Source organism: Drosophila subobscura, chromosome O, assembly GCF_008121235.1.
Source record: "Drosophila subobscura isolate 14011-0131.10 chromosome O, UCBerk_Dsub_1.0, whole genome shotgun sequence".
Classification (NCBI taxonomy): domain Eukaryota; kingdom Metazoa; phylum Arthropoda; class Insecta; order Diptera; family Drosophilidae; genus Drosophila; species Drosophila subobscura.
Genome location: NC_048533.1, coordinates 19,479,510 through 19,497,070, shown reverse-complemented (window position 1 = coordinate 19,497,070; position 17,561 = coordinate 19,479,510). Strand labels below are relative to the sequence as shown.

Genomic DNA, 17,561 nt, shown 5'->3' with positions numbered 1-17,561 from the left:
GGAGGCAAGCGCCAACCCGGTGGAGACCGACGTCGACACCGACAGTCGACAGTCGACCGTTGGAGCAGCTCTCTCTCTCTCTCTTTCTCTCTCGACGTGCGATCGTCAAAGCTTGCAGTTGCTCTCTCTCTCGCAGTGGATATCTTGATCTCTCTCTCGCTCTCTCTTGTGCAAATGAATGCTCTCTCTCAGCTAGAGGTGGTTCCATCGCTAAGCTTAAGTTTCATTCAAGAAGTGAATAAGAGGTGTGTGGTGGTAGAGTGATATTAAGCACTGCTTAAATCCACTTAGTCAGCTGGTTACCTCTTAATATATAATTGAAAAGTGTTGTTATAATTTTCTGATTAAACGATTAAACGATTTTATTGTATACGACTACACAAAACCAAATGGAATTGTAGATAAGATAATTTATCTGCTGTTTGATTAATCATTTGATTTGCAATCTCTCGTTTAGCCAGTACTTAGCCAAAGCCGTCACAGCAACCAGTGAGGGACTCTCTCTCGCCGCAACTCGCTCTCTTCCTGCAGTACTACGTCTTTGGGGTGGGTAGTTGCATTGGGAGATTAAAGAAGTACAAAAGTACACCAGATGTAAGTGAGGATATGGCCAGATGGTATATGATATTAATGCAAGTGTGTGTACCAGCTGCTCGCACCCATATCCCGCCTGATTGTGCCTAATTCAAGTGATAATAGTGACAGCAAATACACTGGAACTAGGCAGCAGTGGGGTGATATAGGGAGAGAAAGACAACATGGAAATGGTCTCTACAAACATGTGCTAATCACTTTAGCAGCTCTAGCCGCTCTCTTCCTTCACTCTCTTTTGTTGGCTCTCCACGATTATTAAATGATAACTGAGGGGATTGTTGAAACTGGGAGTTTTGTCTTACTATTTGTTGGGGACAATGGCGCATTTGTTCGTCATAGAACAGAGGCCTAATTAGCATTCAAGATAAACGTACAATTTTGAAAAGGAATTCCTTTTTTTGAATGGCATGGGGAATTTTCCAGAGGGAAGCACGAACGTCATCGTTTGCATATGTACAAATGCAGATTACGGCAAAGTTCGAAAAAGTTGAATGTATTTTTAGCATTCGCATGATAATGCTGTCAAAACAAAAGTTTCATTATGATTCTGCTGTTTGGCCATAGATAAGCCCCCATAGAGAAGAACCGAACCGCTTGTCCTACAAGGTAATCCATGTTAGATATATTGTTATCGATGGAGCCTTATCTTTTCCCTGAACCAAAACAACAAACTAAAGGGGGTGATGTACCGCAAAACGGGCAAATTAATGCGTCAGCTGTCAAAACAATCTGCAGGGCAAAGCCACATACATATTTGGGAGGGGACATCCCACATTTTTACATATATTTTGTACAAAAAACAAACCAATGAAGTACCTGGAGTGAGATTTATCTTTGTGGAAAATCATGGACTTGCCAAATTTCTCACATGATATCTTTAAAGAGTTGACAACAGATTTGACTTGTAAGTTTCCAAGGTTTCAGCTTCAGTTATCACTTCCATTTTTCCTGTCAATCTTCAGAAAGTGCTAAAAAATATCAGATGTATTTGTTTTCGGTTGACTTTAGTCCTCAACTTAACTAAATTATAGTTTTCCTGTTGCCGCGAACTGATTACAAAGATTACCGTCCTGCTGTGTCATCGACTCTGTCCAATCTAAGTTTTAAAATATTTTTGCAGACAGAAATGAATCAATTTTAGTGCGAATAAAAGTGAAACGCTGCAGTAACAGAAATGACGTTGATAAATCCGCTGCTCCTGCCCCTACTACTATATGTTTGTTTTATGAATAAAAAATGTGTTAATTACGCAAACACGTACCAATCGTTGACCAAAATTATTTGTTTACTTCGCGCCTTGACCGGCCACAAAAGCGCTTTTGGTGTCTTTCCAACTTTTTTTTTGGCTAATAGCTTGGGCAAATGGCAGAAAGGGGCCCAGCGGACAGGTTGTTTATGTGGGTCCACACATTATAACTTCATTATGAGAACGCAACTAATCCGATCTGCATATAGTTACCCATAATGAAAGCCCAAAATTTGCGTTTTAGCTGCGGGCACGATCAGTTGGTATCCCTTTTTGGAAATACCCTTTCCGATGGTAGGCCCGATATCAATTAGGATCACTTAGGAGTCACGTCACGAGTCATATATTTGAAGATAATCGTTCACTGAGTCAAGGCTGGATGCTTCCCAACCTTAGTTCTAATCAATTTAATTACCACCAAATAAGTCAATTAGCAGTTACACAAGCTTTAAAATAAAGATCAGTTTGAGTTCAATTCAAAACTAATTTCCACGCGCGCAGTCAAATTTCATACTAGTCAGCAATGGTCAGACATCAATGCAATTTTATAAGCGTCGCCATCTGGCGGCGGTGATTGGAGTTTCTGCGTCACCTGACGACTTGATTTTCATTGCTCTTACAAGGCAACTACACGGGAACTACTCATTTGCTCAACAGAGATACCAGCTTATCGCTAAGAAAAATACTGGAAGACATGAAAACACTCAAAACTGTATGGCAAAATACGAAGAGCCCTTTAAACGCATGATCGAACATTTAGTTCCCATATGCTGAGCTTTCTTTTAAATATTACTATCAACTAAGGCTATCAGCCAACGGACAATCGATTCATCAATCGAATCAAATTATAGCTTTACTGCTGAGAGTCCTAAATAGCTGCAAATATTAAATGAAAAAACAAAACAGAGGAAAATTCAGTAAATGTACGGTACATTTTGGAAATGAGAATGCATGTTTCGAAATATTTTTGAGGGTCAGGCGGTATATTTTATCGATGAATCCGTGGTCACACTGCCGCCAACACCAAAGCTGAAAAAAATAATTAAAAAACGCGATTTCTCGCAAAAAACAACGCAATAATGTCCTATCAGCTGTACCGCAACACCACCCTGGGCAACACGTTGCAGGAGAGTCTCGACGAGCTCATCCAGGTGAGTCGCAGTGTGCCAAAACAAGATGGCCCCAGGACACGGCATTCTTGCGCATCGCATATGCAAGGAATTGACAATAACTTTGGTTGTTTTCTCTCCCACTCTGCAATGGGCAGTACGGCCAGATCACGCCAGGACTGGCCTTCAAGGTGCTGCTCCAGTTCGACAAGAGCATCAACAACGCCCTCAACCAGCGCGTGAAGGCGCGCGTCACGTTCAAGGCGGGCAAACTGAATACCTACCGTTTCTGTGACAATGTCTGGACGCTGATGCTGAACGATGTGGAATTCCGCGAGGTGCACGAATTCGTCAAGGTCGACAAGGTGAAGATTGTGGCCTGCGATGGCAAGAGCGGCGAGTTTTAGCCCTGTCATTGGCCAGAAAATAATTATATTTATAAGATTTATAATTGTTAAGTACCCTTTATATCCAATCCACCATTGATAAAGTGTAGACGACCATCCAGGCATTTCAAGCGTTCCCACTCGAACAACCATATGAACACAAAGAATTGGTAGAGAAAAAGCGTTGGTCGTCAAACTCGAAAATACATATTGTAAAATTGTTAAGACGTTTGTGTAATTTGGATGTCAAGGTGCATTGCACTGGAGATTAGTTATACTAAAGACGATCTGCTGGGAAACTATATGAATTTAGCCAAAAACTATTTGGGCCATTGTCTACTCGGCCACATCCTGTTGCTGACTCGAGTGATCCGAGACGCTATGGACCAGGAAACGGTGGAGACTCGACAATGATTGGTATGATCTCTTCAGGTCCTGCACCTGCGGCTCTATGTTAACCGTCTTTTGGCCGGTCATGGATGACCAGAAGTTGTTGGGAGAGCGGCCGCACTTTTTTCACAAGAGTTAATGCAGTCGAAAGAATCCAGATTATTTGGATATTATTATATCATTAATCCTATATTCAGCTCTCATTTTGTCAATTTATAAAGAGATATGACATATTTTATTGCATTTCTGACCCGCCGGAACGGACTATTCCGATATTTTGAATTTTTGACAGATTATATTTTGCAAGCAAACACAAAAGAGGGGTACCCGAAGAGCATGCACTTCGTCCACTTTGGTCACACTGACACCTAGCAAAAAAATTGGCACTTTCTGCCGACAGAAAATTTAGCGCGGGCTTTTATTTTTAAACGGTATATTTTCGAGGGTCTGATGGTTTATTTTTACTCATAATTGAAACTCATTTTTGTAACGCAAAACTGAGTGGGAAGATAGGAAATTACTGACCTAATCGTTGAAGGCAAGGTATGTCAAGCAGGTAAAAAGAACGAACTTTTCTTAAGGACCCCACTAGAACATCAAAATCGAGGAAAATTATTTTAGATTTATGGTATTTTTACGGTATATTTTGCAAATGAAGGGTATATTTCGATATATTTTTGAGGGTTCTCCGGTCGATTTTATCGGTAACTCCAAAGTCACACTGCTCACAACAATTCTGCCGCCGCGACAAACAAAAATCCAAAATCCAAAATAGTGCCGAACTGAAAATCCGTTGATATATTAAAAAATACCTACATCTACCATATTCGATATATCAATATATAATCAACGTCGCTAGTCAAACAATTCAATCCAGTAAACCGTAAACCGTCGTCCATTTCTGTGGTCACATTTGCATATTAGTGTTGAACACAAAACGAAAAACGTCGTAGAATAGCGTTTGGCGAATGTTTATGCCATTTGTTGAAACGAAACACTCGAAATCAAAGGAAATTCGCGCGAGATGCGGAAAAGCCAAACGGCGGCGACCATTGTTTATGTGTGTAGCAGCGAAATAATCGTCCGAAATTAATGAGAAATAGTGCCCCCCGCAGCAAGTGCATAAATAGGTTGCCGCACAAATCATATTCCATTAGAGGTAAATCCAAAAAATTCAGAATGGAAATATCTAAAGTGCATTCCGAATTGCGTGTTAGTTTTGTTGTGCATAAAAATAGCGAAAGCGGATCAATAAAATAAAGTGGAGAAGCAAAAAAAAGGCTTGCAGAAAGAAGAGCAAAAGAGTAAACTCTGCGTTGGCGGTGGCTAGTGTGGGAGAGCAGCATAAGAAAACAAAGCTCGACGTCGCTGTCGGCTACGCGTCTCTGTTCTTTGGTGTGGCTGGGCGCAGAGGCAGCGGCAGCAGCAGATGAAATGTGCAATTTAAATAAAAATTGCTTAATAAAATTACGCACGTAGCGCTCATTAAGAGCGAATCTCTGATGTTGCCATATCTTTTTGTTTGCAGCCACTGCGCCTCTGTCTTGTTTTTGTTGTTGTAGCGGTAGTCCAATTGGACCTCCTGCAGCGTCGACTCCAACGCCAGCGCAGACGTTGACTGCACTTTTTCAATATTAATTGTTTTTACTAAATACTAGGAAGTAAAATATCGCTCATAAATATTTAGAAAGATTAAATTAATCAAACATAAAATCTATACATGTATAATCCCTAAAGGTTTAACACAAAGATCGTCAAAATTAATTTCCGTCGCATTAAAATCTTTACCTCAAAACTGGATTATAACCGATCCGTTGACATTGGCGTGCAGCAGGAAAACAATTCGGGGGTAACCAACAAAATGGTGAAACGGTAAGTCTTACACACCCTCCTTATCCCCCTAATTCTTATCAGTCAAATGGATCGATCCATCCCCCATAAATACATGTGTACATATATTCCGATCAAGGTGGGGTCATCAACCCATTTGGACAGGCAATTAGCGAACCCAGACTGTTTACGGCCTCTCTCACATGTATGAGGGACATGGATTTGCGTTGCACTTTGTGTAGATTGTGATGTGGGGTGTGAACCTGCCGACCGATAAACATTTACCACTTCATATCGTACAAATTATAACGCAATTTTTGATTTCTTCTCTCTTTTTGTGTTCCTTCTCTTTGGGCAATCGTTGGGGGCTCTCTTAATCTTTGATTCTACGTTTCTCAACATTTCTGCGGCGCAATGCAAGATTGCTGTATTCTATTTATGTGCGCATTTCGTCACTGCCGCCACTTTTGTCCCCTCTCCTTCTCGTTATACTTTGAGAGAGCTCCAAAGTGGGCAAACAACAAGCAACCCCCGGTTGGAAAAACACCCCTCTGGGTGCAGCAGCAGCAGCAGCCCACCACCACCGCCGCCGCACCACCAACAACTTTCAGACATCACAAATTTTCATGTGCGTTTTCCTCTCCCCCCCCCACAAAACAAAACGGCAATTCAGAAGAATGAAATATCCAGATCCAAGGAAAATTATGTTTCCCTTTGCAAACCAAAACCCTTTTGACAACAGATGGTTTTTAGTGGAAAAATGAAGAACTTATGAGATTGAGAGAGAGATCCATTCACATTCAACTGATGTCACGAACTTGGCGACTTAATGGGTATACCCGTTCATTTTGAAGGATATAGTCAGCCGTATAACAACATCATTGCAGGAATGACAGCAAAAACTGAAAAGCGGCATTCAGATCAACGCATGCGCACATTGACGTCACGACCACAGAAACGGCAACAAAGATACGGATAGCATCAGCAACAAAAGCAAAAACAGCAACAAAAACTGTAAGCAGGAGTCCAGTTCGGTTCGCGGAGTTGCCTGCAATTTTATTTTCTACACGATTTTATGCATTTCCATCTGCGTGCCTCCAAAATAAGCCCTCTGTCTGTGCCGCTGTCGCTGTTGCTGTTGCTGTCGCTGCCTCTGCCTACATAAATAACTGCATACGTTGCACTCGGCCTCACTCTGTCTCACTCTAGCGCTTGTTTTAATTTTAGACTTTGCCTCTAACAATTTTTTCCATTACTTTGTCGCGTTGTTTTCGTGTTCTTGTTGCCCTCTGTTTCTCCACCTCCTTCTCATGCTGCGCTGCTGCTGCTCTGCTTCGGCCTCCAGCCATGATTCTCAAGCAGGTTCTTCTTGGTGCATTTTTTTTACAGTTGTGTTGGTTTCCTTGTCGCGCCCCCACTCGCCAGCCCTGTGTTGTGTTTGCGGTCAGCATCAATACAACAACTCTTTGCTTGGAGTTTTATCTGCCTTTTACAATGTTTCGCTGCTTTTTACCTGCTTTGTTTTGACCACGAGGGCAGCCAGCGTAGTCCTAACCAAGGTGTATTTGTATAAGGTGAGGCATTGCCAGAAAGCCCTCAAGCGATGGCTTGATATTCTGCTGGACTTGCGGATAGAGAGAGGGAAATAAGTAAGCCTAACCTTTCAAATGTATGTACATATGTACACATGTGCATATGTATGTATATCTTGTCACAGTACTACGTGGCTCGCGCTCGCACAGACACACAGACACATACACAAACACTTCCTGCTGCCTGCCTACCTGATGCGCGACCTGTTCCTCTTTATTGTAGTTGTTGTTGCTGCGTTTTTGAGGTTCTGGCGATCGTCTCTCCCATGGATTTATGTATTAAATCCCCTTAGCCTTCATGCATATGCCTTCTGTCTTTTGCCCTCCGATTGCTGCTGCTGCTGCGCCTCGTCTCGTCTCGTCTCTTTCTCTGTCTGTGTTTTGTGTTTATTAAATTCTCCGATGTGTATATGCATTTAAGTTGTTGCCTTCTGACTGAAAATTTATTTGTCTGCCTGCATAGAGAGGGTCGGGCGGAGAGGAGTGGAATGGAATGGAGCAGAAGGCTTGAAGGCAGTCTTCTACACTCTGTTTACCCTCTTTTTCTGGCACATTATTTGTGTATGCGAGTGATTGCATTCTCCCTCTCCCACGGTTTCATGTGTTCTTTTTATTCATTTTTGGCGATTAAAATTAAATTTTAATTCCGCTCTGGCTGCTGCTTCTGCTGCTGCCATTTGCTGTTGTTTGCTCTTTCATTGAGCATGGCTTTGTTTTACGACTTCCTTGTCGGCTGACTACGCTCCCCTTACCCTCTCCCTGCCTCTCTATCTTTTCTCTTTGTCATGTCAGGCTGCATTATTGCTTCACCTCCCGCCTGTTGCTCTGCAGTTTGCCAACATTTTGTGCTTATGTTGCTCATTTGTTAAAGTGCAAATTTATTTATGAAAATCCTACTACACTCACACTCTCGAAACAGCCTGATTCATGTGAAGATATTAGTGTACTTGTGTGTGCAAGCATAATTAACCGTTATTATTCATGCTCATGACTCAGTGTGGATGTTGATAACCCTTCGAGCTGGGGGATAGCACCTCTTCGGAGGTGCAGATGAGAAGAATTTTCTAATAAAGAGAGTATACCATGGGTCGCACAGCCAAATTGTAGTTTCACTATAAATAATAAATATATTTCCTTCTGTGGTTCACCTTGACAATTTTCTGTAAAAGTTTGAGCTGTGGAGATTAGCATTACGGAGCCTGTTTCAGGCTGTCTAAATGGGTTTCCGTTTCCAGAGATTACTCTTTGTCTTGTCAGATTTTTAGCTGCATTTCATTTGTCTGCCCTTGCCTTATCATTTCACTTTTGTTTCGGACACACAAAGTGCACTGCCAGCCAACTGATAAGACCAAACAGAGATAGAATGAAACCAGAGAAAAATACTTTCAGATAATGTGCATGAGAATCTCTCGCTCTCTCTGATTAGTTCGGAGATGCAGCAAGCGCAGCAGAAAAAAATACAAAAATGAGAAGAATTTAATCAGACAAGTAAAAGTAAACACACGTGACCTGGATTTCTGAAGTGAACCTTAATTAGGATTGTGTGTGGCACATGTGTGGCATGTGTGTGTGTAGCCGTGATAAGCACAGGCAGCTCAGAAAATTGTCAGCAAAATCAACAACATGAACGGTACGCTGGACTGGATAAATAAACTAATACGGGTGGAATAACACATTTCGTACTTGTCTAATCACGAGTGTTTTTCGGGGTCTCTTCCAATTGGATTCCATACAGAAAAAGAGAGAGAGAAAGAGAGAGGACAAAGAGAGGAATCAGCAACTGCTTTGTACCCTCCTCCCACTGCTTGCTCAAAACTGCTTCAACTGTAATATTTACTGCTTGCGAGCATTGATCTGATGAGGAATGAACAGAGAAGTTCAGTTGGGTTCAAAGTTCATGCCTATCCAACGCGCCCATCTCTCGGACATGGACCCAAACAGTTTGGAAGCAAATTTTGCCATCCCCACGTCCCACCGTACATTGCCATTTGAACTCGCACAAAAGCCGTTTAAGATTACACCAAACCCCAGAAAAGCCAAGAAATAAAAGCAACCAAATAAAAACTTTGCTGCCTGACCCACATTGGGTGTGGCCGACCACAGCCTCTTTGAAGCCTCCTCCTCCTCTTTCTCCTCCTCACGAGTGAAAGTTACAACAATTTGCATGGGGGGCTCTGTGCTCCAATGAATATTTCGGAAATTGTGGTGTGAAAAAAATATAAAAGTGAAAATGAAAATTATTTAATGAATGCATTTAATTTTCGCAAATTTCGGGAGGGAGTGTTGAAGGTTTTGTCAGTATTTGGCGGGTAGAGAAGGGGGTTTTGACAGACAGAGAGAGATAGAGATCCCTTTTCCTCCCCGCAGGATGTGTGTGGGCAGGATATGCGCGTCGCCGATTTGCAGCTGCACTGAAAACTTGCACACATCCTGCAAAAAAAAAAACGAAACAATGTTTCATAAAAAATAGCATAAAAAGTGGTGCCAACATTGTCGCACACAAAACAACGAAGAGAGACAGAGTAACAGAGAGCCGGAGCGAGAAAGAGACAGCCAGAGGAAGTCGCGAGAGGGTGAACGACCATTGGAACACCCAGTAGACAGTCGATTAAACTTTTATTAAATGTCACAGAACAAAGATAATATACAATTCAGGGTTTATTGGATTCGCACACAATGGAGGCTGCACCCCCCACGGGGAGGGTCTACAGCAAGCCTAAGAATTGATGGGTTGAAGGAAGTTCGAAGTTATTTACATGCCTATACGTGGAATGTGTATTTTGTACTTTCAAGGAAACTGTCTGCTTACAATTGTTTCGATTGTTTCTTGTACATTCTTTAATGATGTGGAATGACTTTAAATTGGTGTGCCAATTTCCCAGAGCGACACGACACGAGTTTAATATTGTTAACGATCATTTAGCCCTGTTAACGATCATTTATCACATTTCTTGGTAAACCATATCTCCCCTACCTTTATTAAGAGGTATCAAATGCCACGGCAAACTATGCTCCATGTCGTTGTCATTAATACCATGCCCAGAGCAGCTCTCAGAGACAGACACCACGACCACAGACAAGTTGGCTGAGAGAGAGCGAGAGAGAGAGAGAGAGATGAATGCGGGCTTAGACCGTCTCACAGCTCACCAACTCCCCCTCAGCTGCTGCTGGCTGCTGCTGTCAGACATGTTTGTGCTTGTCGTGAATGGGTTGGCGAGGGGGGCAGAGGGAGGCTTTTGTATATGATTTGACCTTAATTCCTCGTGCATATACTGCACTTTAAATGCAGCTCGCAAACTGCTCCTTTAAGCGCGCTTTGAACTTTGCTTTCATTTTGGGTCTCTTCTTTCTTCGAGCATTTCCGGTCTCTGTTGTGTGTGTGCGAGAATGATGAATAAGGATAAGGAGAAAAGAAGCAAGGAAGATGCGAAGCTCAGGTTAAGCTTCCTTGTTGCAAAGATGTTGTTGGTCTTCCTTTAAGTGGTCGGTCTGGCTGCCATCAGGGCGAACCGAGAGGGGCAGCAGCAGCAGCAGCTGCAGCCACCACATCCTTTGTGTGGAAGGAAGTTGGCTTAGTTTCCTGTGGGGCAGGGAGCGGGATGCAGGTTTTGATGCAGAGACAATGCGCCCGCAGGAAAGTGAGCGCTGGAGAGTGTGCCAGCCAGCAGACGACAACAGACAGGAGGACAGTGTTTGCCACAAAGGATAGAGGATATTGCTCTCTCGCCATCTCTCTTTCTCTTTGTCTCTTTTTGCCTCTTTCCTTGGGTCATTGGCTTGCCATCAAGCTGATACCTTGCGCTCCCTCTCTGTCCTTCTTTGGGAACCAAAAAAATAACTTTACTTCAATAAATTGTCTTAAAACATTTTTTCTCTTTCTTTTTTTGCAGGTAAGTTTTAACTTGAAAACTTTTTGAGACCCAAAATGTTTTTTGAAGGCAATTGGAAACTGTTTTCGCTGACCGCCCCACCACGCCCCCACTGCAGGGGGCACCACTTGACTTTGACAGCGAACCGGAGTTGGAATGGTATTTGTTTTGAAACTTTTTCTATACCCTGACAGAGGGTACGACGATTATGAAGTTATTTGGGAACTCGCATTAAGAGCAGAGGGAAACACACTACGATTTTTGCCAAGATATAATATCTGGCCATGCCAAGTCAGAAACTTGTATGCTATCTGATCAATTTTCTACCTAGAATACCGAGACTAAAATCGTGGAAATATTACATTAGACGAGCTGCAAGGGAATCAGGTCCTATTCCCCATTTACTTATTATTTTTTTCGTTAATTTATTGTTTATTTGCTTTGTTTGTTTCTATGTGGTTTTGTGAACTCATTTGAAATAATTACCACACCACCCACCATCTCCATTCAAATCTCAATGTCTGGCGCGTTTACGCTTTTTTTCAACAATTTATTTCCCACACAGCAAAGACAGAAATTGCAGAGATCACAAAGACCAGAAATGGGAAATTCCTGTGCTTATTGTTGACTCCATAAATACAACTATAAATAAATAAATAAATATGTATGCTATAGAGCTCGTTAAAAGTAGTTGAAAATCGCGTGGGTTGTACGTTGGAGTTGTTTGGCGTTAGATTTAGAGGTAGGAGGTCTCAGGTAGGAGGCAGTGCAAGGGAGAGAGAGAGCGGCTTGTTAGCCTTGTCTATCTCCCGGCTTAGGCGTTGTCTCATGAACAGTTACTTTTATTCTATTTCAGGTTTTGTTTGTTGTTGCATCCAAAAGATGAACCTTAAACTTTAATTGCAAAGAATTCTACTTAAAAATTGTATTGTTTCGGGATTAGATCACAACTGCTAAATTTCCCACAGAAGCTGTATTTAATTTTGAAATGTAAATATTTATGGGATTGTCATGGGAATTTATGAGCTTTCTTAAGGTGCTTGCTTGAAGAAAATGTCGGAGGTGTAAAGAATTTGGGGTACAAAGTAAGTAACTTCTGGCGTGCAAAATGCAACCTATTCTTCTTCTATTACTACTTTGCATCAGAACCAAAGTGCAGGGAGTATTAGATGCTTGTAGATACCCCACACGGATTACACCACTCCTTCCTGCACCATCTCCGATTATTCCCTTACATTCGGGTTAAGCCCCAGAGCCAACTTTGTGCTCGTTGCTCCAGTTAGGAGATAGAGGCGCTGCCGCTGCTGCAACAGATTAACTTGGGGACGGTAGCGTTCTGCCATTACCTCAGGAAATGCATTTTCCCGGCTCACACTTTTGCCCCCATTTTCGTTGACCCAATTAAACTGTTTACTTGCATAATTTCCATGTTAGTTGGCGCGTAATAGCATTAGTTGGAGTGTTAATAGACAATTTTCCTGTCTCCAAAGCGTGCCCTCCTCTCTCTCCCTCTGTGTGTGTGTGGAAATTCGCATAACTTTTCGCGTTATTTTCGCATTTTAAACGCGAAAATTGATGTACAAACTGCAATGATTACGATTTCTATGCATTTGCTGTTGATGATGATGATGAAGGCGCGCCTGCCATGCCATGCCATGCATTTTGGTTTTCTATAGTTGGGTTGGGTCTGTCAGTACTTTGATTTGTAACTGCACACACACACACACACACACACACACACACACACACACACACACACCGCTCACAGATACATTCTTGGCACACAATTTGCTGTGTGGCATTTATTGGGTGTTATTGTTGTGGTTTTGCTGTTGACCCACTTTTGCAGCCAATAGTTTGCTTGGCAGTTTACAGCTTACACCCTCCCAACTTGGAGATTGTGGAACCCAGAGGAAGTGGCACCCAAGGTGTCCATTACTTCTCTATTATTTATATGCATAATTATGGTATTGATTTGAGGCAACTGATGGCTGTATCTTTTCTGTGTTCCTGGTTCAAATAAAACGAATAAGTTCTGTGAAAATAATTGCATCTTTTGCATACTTTGGCATTTGCCTTCGCCTTTCTTTGCGAAATGGTAAATATTTGAATATTCAAAAAAATAAAATAACTATAGAACACTAAAACTATCGACAGATGGTTACAATTTTAACAATTTAAATGAGAGTAAATATTCTCATCGAGCTATGTGATTTATTATACGGGAAATAGGAGAGGAGATTTATTTATAAGATGACTTTTGAATAAAAAAGCGATTGCAGTAGTTAAATTAAATAGGGTTTCCATGAATACAAATTGAGTTATTAGTTGCATTATTTATACAACTACAAAATGATTAAAATATTATTATTTATTCAATTATTAAGCCATGATTCTATAAACTTAAACAACTTTATATGTTTTCCAATCATGATAACTATCAAAATACTGAGAGACACTCACTCTCTTTGAACAAAGCTTATTATCCTATAATTTCGAAATCAACTGTTCGACTGTACGTGGGTGTCTGCTTGGGGGAGTGGTATAAGAGAGAGGGGGAACACATTGCAATGGTAATTGTTGTTATCTTCAATGTCTTGACTCTTGGCTTCCAGAAGCTGAAGCAGACACAGAACCAACGCAAAATGAGAGACGTACAGCACGGAATAACAATTCTGTCACTGCTGATAAGCAAGAGGGGGGAGTGGAGTGGGTGGGGGAATACTACAATATTCAAATGCGGTCGTGACTTTGAACGCGTTCGCAAGAATCGTAGAGTTTAAAGAACTTTTTCACGAAATACTTGCAAAGAATTTGCAATGAAATTGAAAGATAATATATTAGGGAATTTACAATTTCCCTGAGATGTCTATCTCCGTATGGCTATCGAATGTCAGATAGTTTTGTCTATTTTTACACATAATCCGCTTATAATAAACTCTCTTTAATCCTCCCTCCCTCGCCTTTGTCGTTGGCAAAAACAAGGCTATCGTAGGTACACATGTACCCTCTCCATTACCTGGGAGTGGATTATTTTGGGATCAACGAGAGGATTTTGCATGCCTGATAAGATTAGCAGAGATTTATGGCCTTATTATGATTATTTTTGGGATACACTCGTAGTGCATACCTTTGCCTGTTCGTAGATCATTGATTATCTCATCTTAATTACCTGGCAAAGACACGACGACAACGATGCACATAATTCAGTAACACCTGCGCTTGAGATGACCTCACAAGTGAATTCACTTGAATGAATCATTTTAATAGAGCTTTTGTTTCAATCTTCTTATATTTTGCACTACCCTCTGCCCACCTCTTCCCCTCTCGGCATTGCGTACCCTGCTCTTGTCTCAACATCTGCCACCAATTAAGAGTATATTGAAGTACATATTTTGAAGCAGCACAAAAAACGGGTAATACATCCATGAAATTGCTGAAATTGCTGCAATTAACTAACAAATGGTTGAGGCAGATCAGTGATTAAAACATGAAAATGCTTTTATAAAAACCAACAAAAAATAAAAACAAAACCAAGGAAAACAAAAACAAGCGAAAATTTAATCAACTATTGTGTCCAGACCTGTCTGTCCCGTGGCTGTCTGTGTGTTTTTGTGTTTAAAAGCTGTTACAAATAACAAAAAAAACTAACCGATAAAAGGCAAGAGAAAGGAAGAGAGTGTTTTTGTGTTAAAAAGTGTTGCAGCACTTGATTGCTTTAATTTAGGATAATGCATTTCAATTGAAGGCTTTGAACTTGGACCAAAACTCGAATTGAAGTCAGCAGAGTTTTTGGATTTCGAGTATACAAGTTCGGGTCAAGTTTCTTTAAAGATTCTGCAACGACAATTCGCAATATAAATAGACGTTATCTTATAAATAACATCCCCGGGATTCCCATTATACTTCTGGGCATGGCTCTTTCTTATCAATACTGAGAAAACTCAATTAATTGCGAGATGGGAAACAATCGAAGCAGTAATTATAAACTGCAAGAACAACACCATAGTAAATACTATAAAGAGGATGCACATAAAAATCGGTTTATACATGCAATAAAATAAAATCCGATAAGAGTGGCGAGGGCTTCAAGGGTATGCAAACTCTGTCCGGGAAAATAGCGCTCTGTTATTTATTTTTAAAATGAATCGGAAAGATCGAGGCAATTGTTATGCGCCATGAAATCCAAACCGATTAAATCATCGCTTCACTGCCGTAAAAGAAAAAGAAAAATAAAAAAGAAAACTCGCTGGCTGCTGCTGGATTCGTTATGTTGCATGCGTCATAGATGGAAGTAAAACTGGTTCGGAGTCGAGCCCCACCAGATACGATACAATACCAAACGATCGATGAGGCAATGGTGCAATGTCGCTGACCAGCTTTTCCACCTTCAAATAGTTTACTCCACTGTCTCTCTCTCTCTCTCTCTCTATCTTTATGTGAAAGTGAGAAGCAGTAGCAGCAGCCCCCCTTGGCCTTTGTATCGTCTCTGTTGGCGGCGGCGTCTGCCTTTGCACTGATTATGGCAATTGCAATTGCAATTGTCGCTGCAAACAATGTGAAATAAAAGCGGAGGAAAAAAGAGAGTTAAAGAAGAGTAAAAACGCAAAGAAAAATAAAACTCTCGTCGCAATAGTTCAAGTCAAACAAGCAAAAGTTGAGACATGAAAACTGCAACTTTAATGCCCTTCCCACACACGCACACGCACGCAAATTCATTATTTTGCTTTTAAAATGGAAAAGCAGTTGATTGATAGGATGACTAAATTGATTGTTGATAACTATTGTTGGCATTTCCTGTAGTTGTTCTGCCTTGCGATGGTTAAGCTTTCAGATCTAAAAGGGTATTCCACAATTCGACTTTCATTCATGCTTTATGCTTCTGCTCTTTCTGTCTGTCCAGCCGTCTTCGTCTCTCTGTAATTGTCGCCTTGAGACTGACTCCACTGTCTGCACTGCGTCTTTTGGGTTCAGTGTCTGATTATTGACGAAGTCAACGGCGACGCTGTCAGGCGAGTGTTGTTGACATGGACCCTACCCCCCACATGGCGTTTTCCTCCAGAGATCTGTATCCATAAATCCCCCAGGCCATCATCAAGGTGTGCGTGTGTGTGTCTGTTTGTGTTTGTGTGCACTGCACTTGTCAACGCAATTTGCGGTTTTTGTTTCTATCTGTTCACTGCTCTCTCTCTCTCTCTTTTACTCTGTCTTCTGCTGCTGCTGCATCTGGCTACTTGTCATGTCTGTGCATGTCTGCTTGTACTCGTATAAGAGTGGGCTGTGGTGGCGGTATAAGAGTATCATTGTGTGTGCGCCCGTGTGTGTGGACTGAACCGGGCTTGTCCATATGGGTGCCCATAGCATTTCATTTGCATTAAAAATCTATGAGAAATTGATTTCCCGCTCCCCTTCCATTCTTTTATTTGTCTACTCTTGATACCCTATGGGGAGAAGCTGGTATTATGATTTTGACAAGCAATTGGTGACACATCATAAAGATTAATAAACAAACTGAATAATTAAATAGCAACTTCTTAACTTGTATACAACCATCTGCAAAGGGTATCTGAGTTGGCGACTTTGATGCAGGCCTTCCGCCATTCGTGTTGTTGCAATTAAATACAATATTATCTGCACGCTTTGGCGATTTGAGAATTCATTGAACAAACATCAAGATATTGTAGGGGTAAAAGGGGGAATCATCGTGGAATTGCATTGCGGGCTTGTGCCTTGTTTTGTTTTCTGTCTATTCCGATCTCTGTGCATGTGCGTTTATTTTCGAAGCGCGTTAAATCGATTTGCGACCCGTAATGGTTCCCCAATTGACTCGAATTTTGTATGGTGGGATATGTGGAGTACGAGAACACTATCTGTTGTACAATGTGGTGTGAGGTGTGTGGCAAGGAGTGGCACGATAACGAGGGGGGATAGATGGGATGCCTCATGACAGGTTTCTCAGGTGTCTGTCATGATTATTTACGAGTTTCGTTCTTGAGTACTACGTTGTGGTATCTGCTATATGGGAATAGACTCTATTATTAGACAAACAAAATGACAAAAGAGTTATCGATTTCTGTACTATTGTTCTATGGAAAGAAAAGTACATACTTTGGATTTGGCTCTTCTTTTTATGGATATTCTTCAGATCATAGCGGTGGGAACTACCCACCATTACAATGCAAAAGATATGTGCATATGTACATACATACATACATATGTACATATGTAGTTTAGTGGCATGCATGTTGCTTAGCCTTGTCAGCAATGTGCGAAGGTTATCGGGGAACCGCTTTTAAGCGCGTATGTATTTTCTTTCGTTTCTCACTTCCGTAGATAAGAAAATCGTGTTTAGTGCAGCACTAACGGAAAACTAAATAGAAAAAAAACCCACCTAGAGTATATGCTGTACTTATAGTAGTATGCATATTTGTACAAGTATGGGCCTCCCCATGTGTTGGGGGCAACAAAAGTTTTGCGTCAATATCCGCTCCAAATTGTTTCAAACTTAAAGTAAACAAAAGAAACGGTGGAGGGGGGTGGCGGCC

At 41.3% G+C, this 17,561-nt stretch overlaps 2 protein-coding genes and 1 long non-coding RNA gene across 3 annotated transcripts in view; 2 read left to right on the top strand and 1 right to left on the bottom strand.

Moving 5' to 3' along the window:
- Positions 1-2,831: 2,831 nt before the first annotated feature.
- LOC117896456 (transcription initiation factor IIA subunit 2) lies at positions 2,832-3,487 on the top strand. Its single transcript, XM_034804785.1, has 2 exons — positions 2,832-2,991; positions 3,108-3,487. Exons 1-2 carry the CDS (start codon positions 2,920-2,922, stop codon positions 3,354-3,356), a joined length of 321 nt encoding a protein of 106 aa, XP_034660676.1. The 5' UTR covers positions 2,832-2,919; the 3' UTR covers positions 3,357-3,487.
- Positions 3,488-4,455: 968 nt separating this feature from the next.
- The window catches only part of LOC117896607 (protein pellino), a 33,861-nt gene continuing 20,755 nt past the window's right edge, over positions 4,456-17,561 (top strand). The window contains exons 1-2 of the mRNA XM_034805040.1: positions 4,456-4,884; positions 5,463-5,597. Of these exons, the coding sequence (XP_034660931.1) occupies positions 5,587-5,597 (11 nt within the window). The 5' untranslated portion in view covers positions 4,456-4,884; positions 5,463-5,586. The remainder of the gene's footprint in view (positions 4,885-5,462; positions 5,598-17,561) is intronic.
- Positions 6,754-7,716, bottom strand: LOC117896609. The gene is made up of 2 exons (XR_004649036.1): positions 7,340-7,716; positions 6,754-7,179 (listed from the first exon to the last, which is right to left on the bottom strand). It is a non-coding gene; the product is annotated as an uncharacterized LOC117896609 (long non-coding RNA).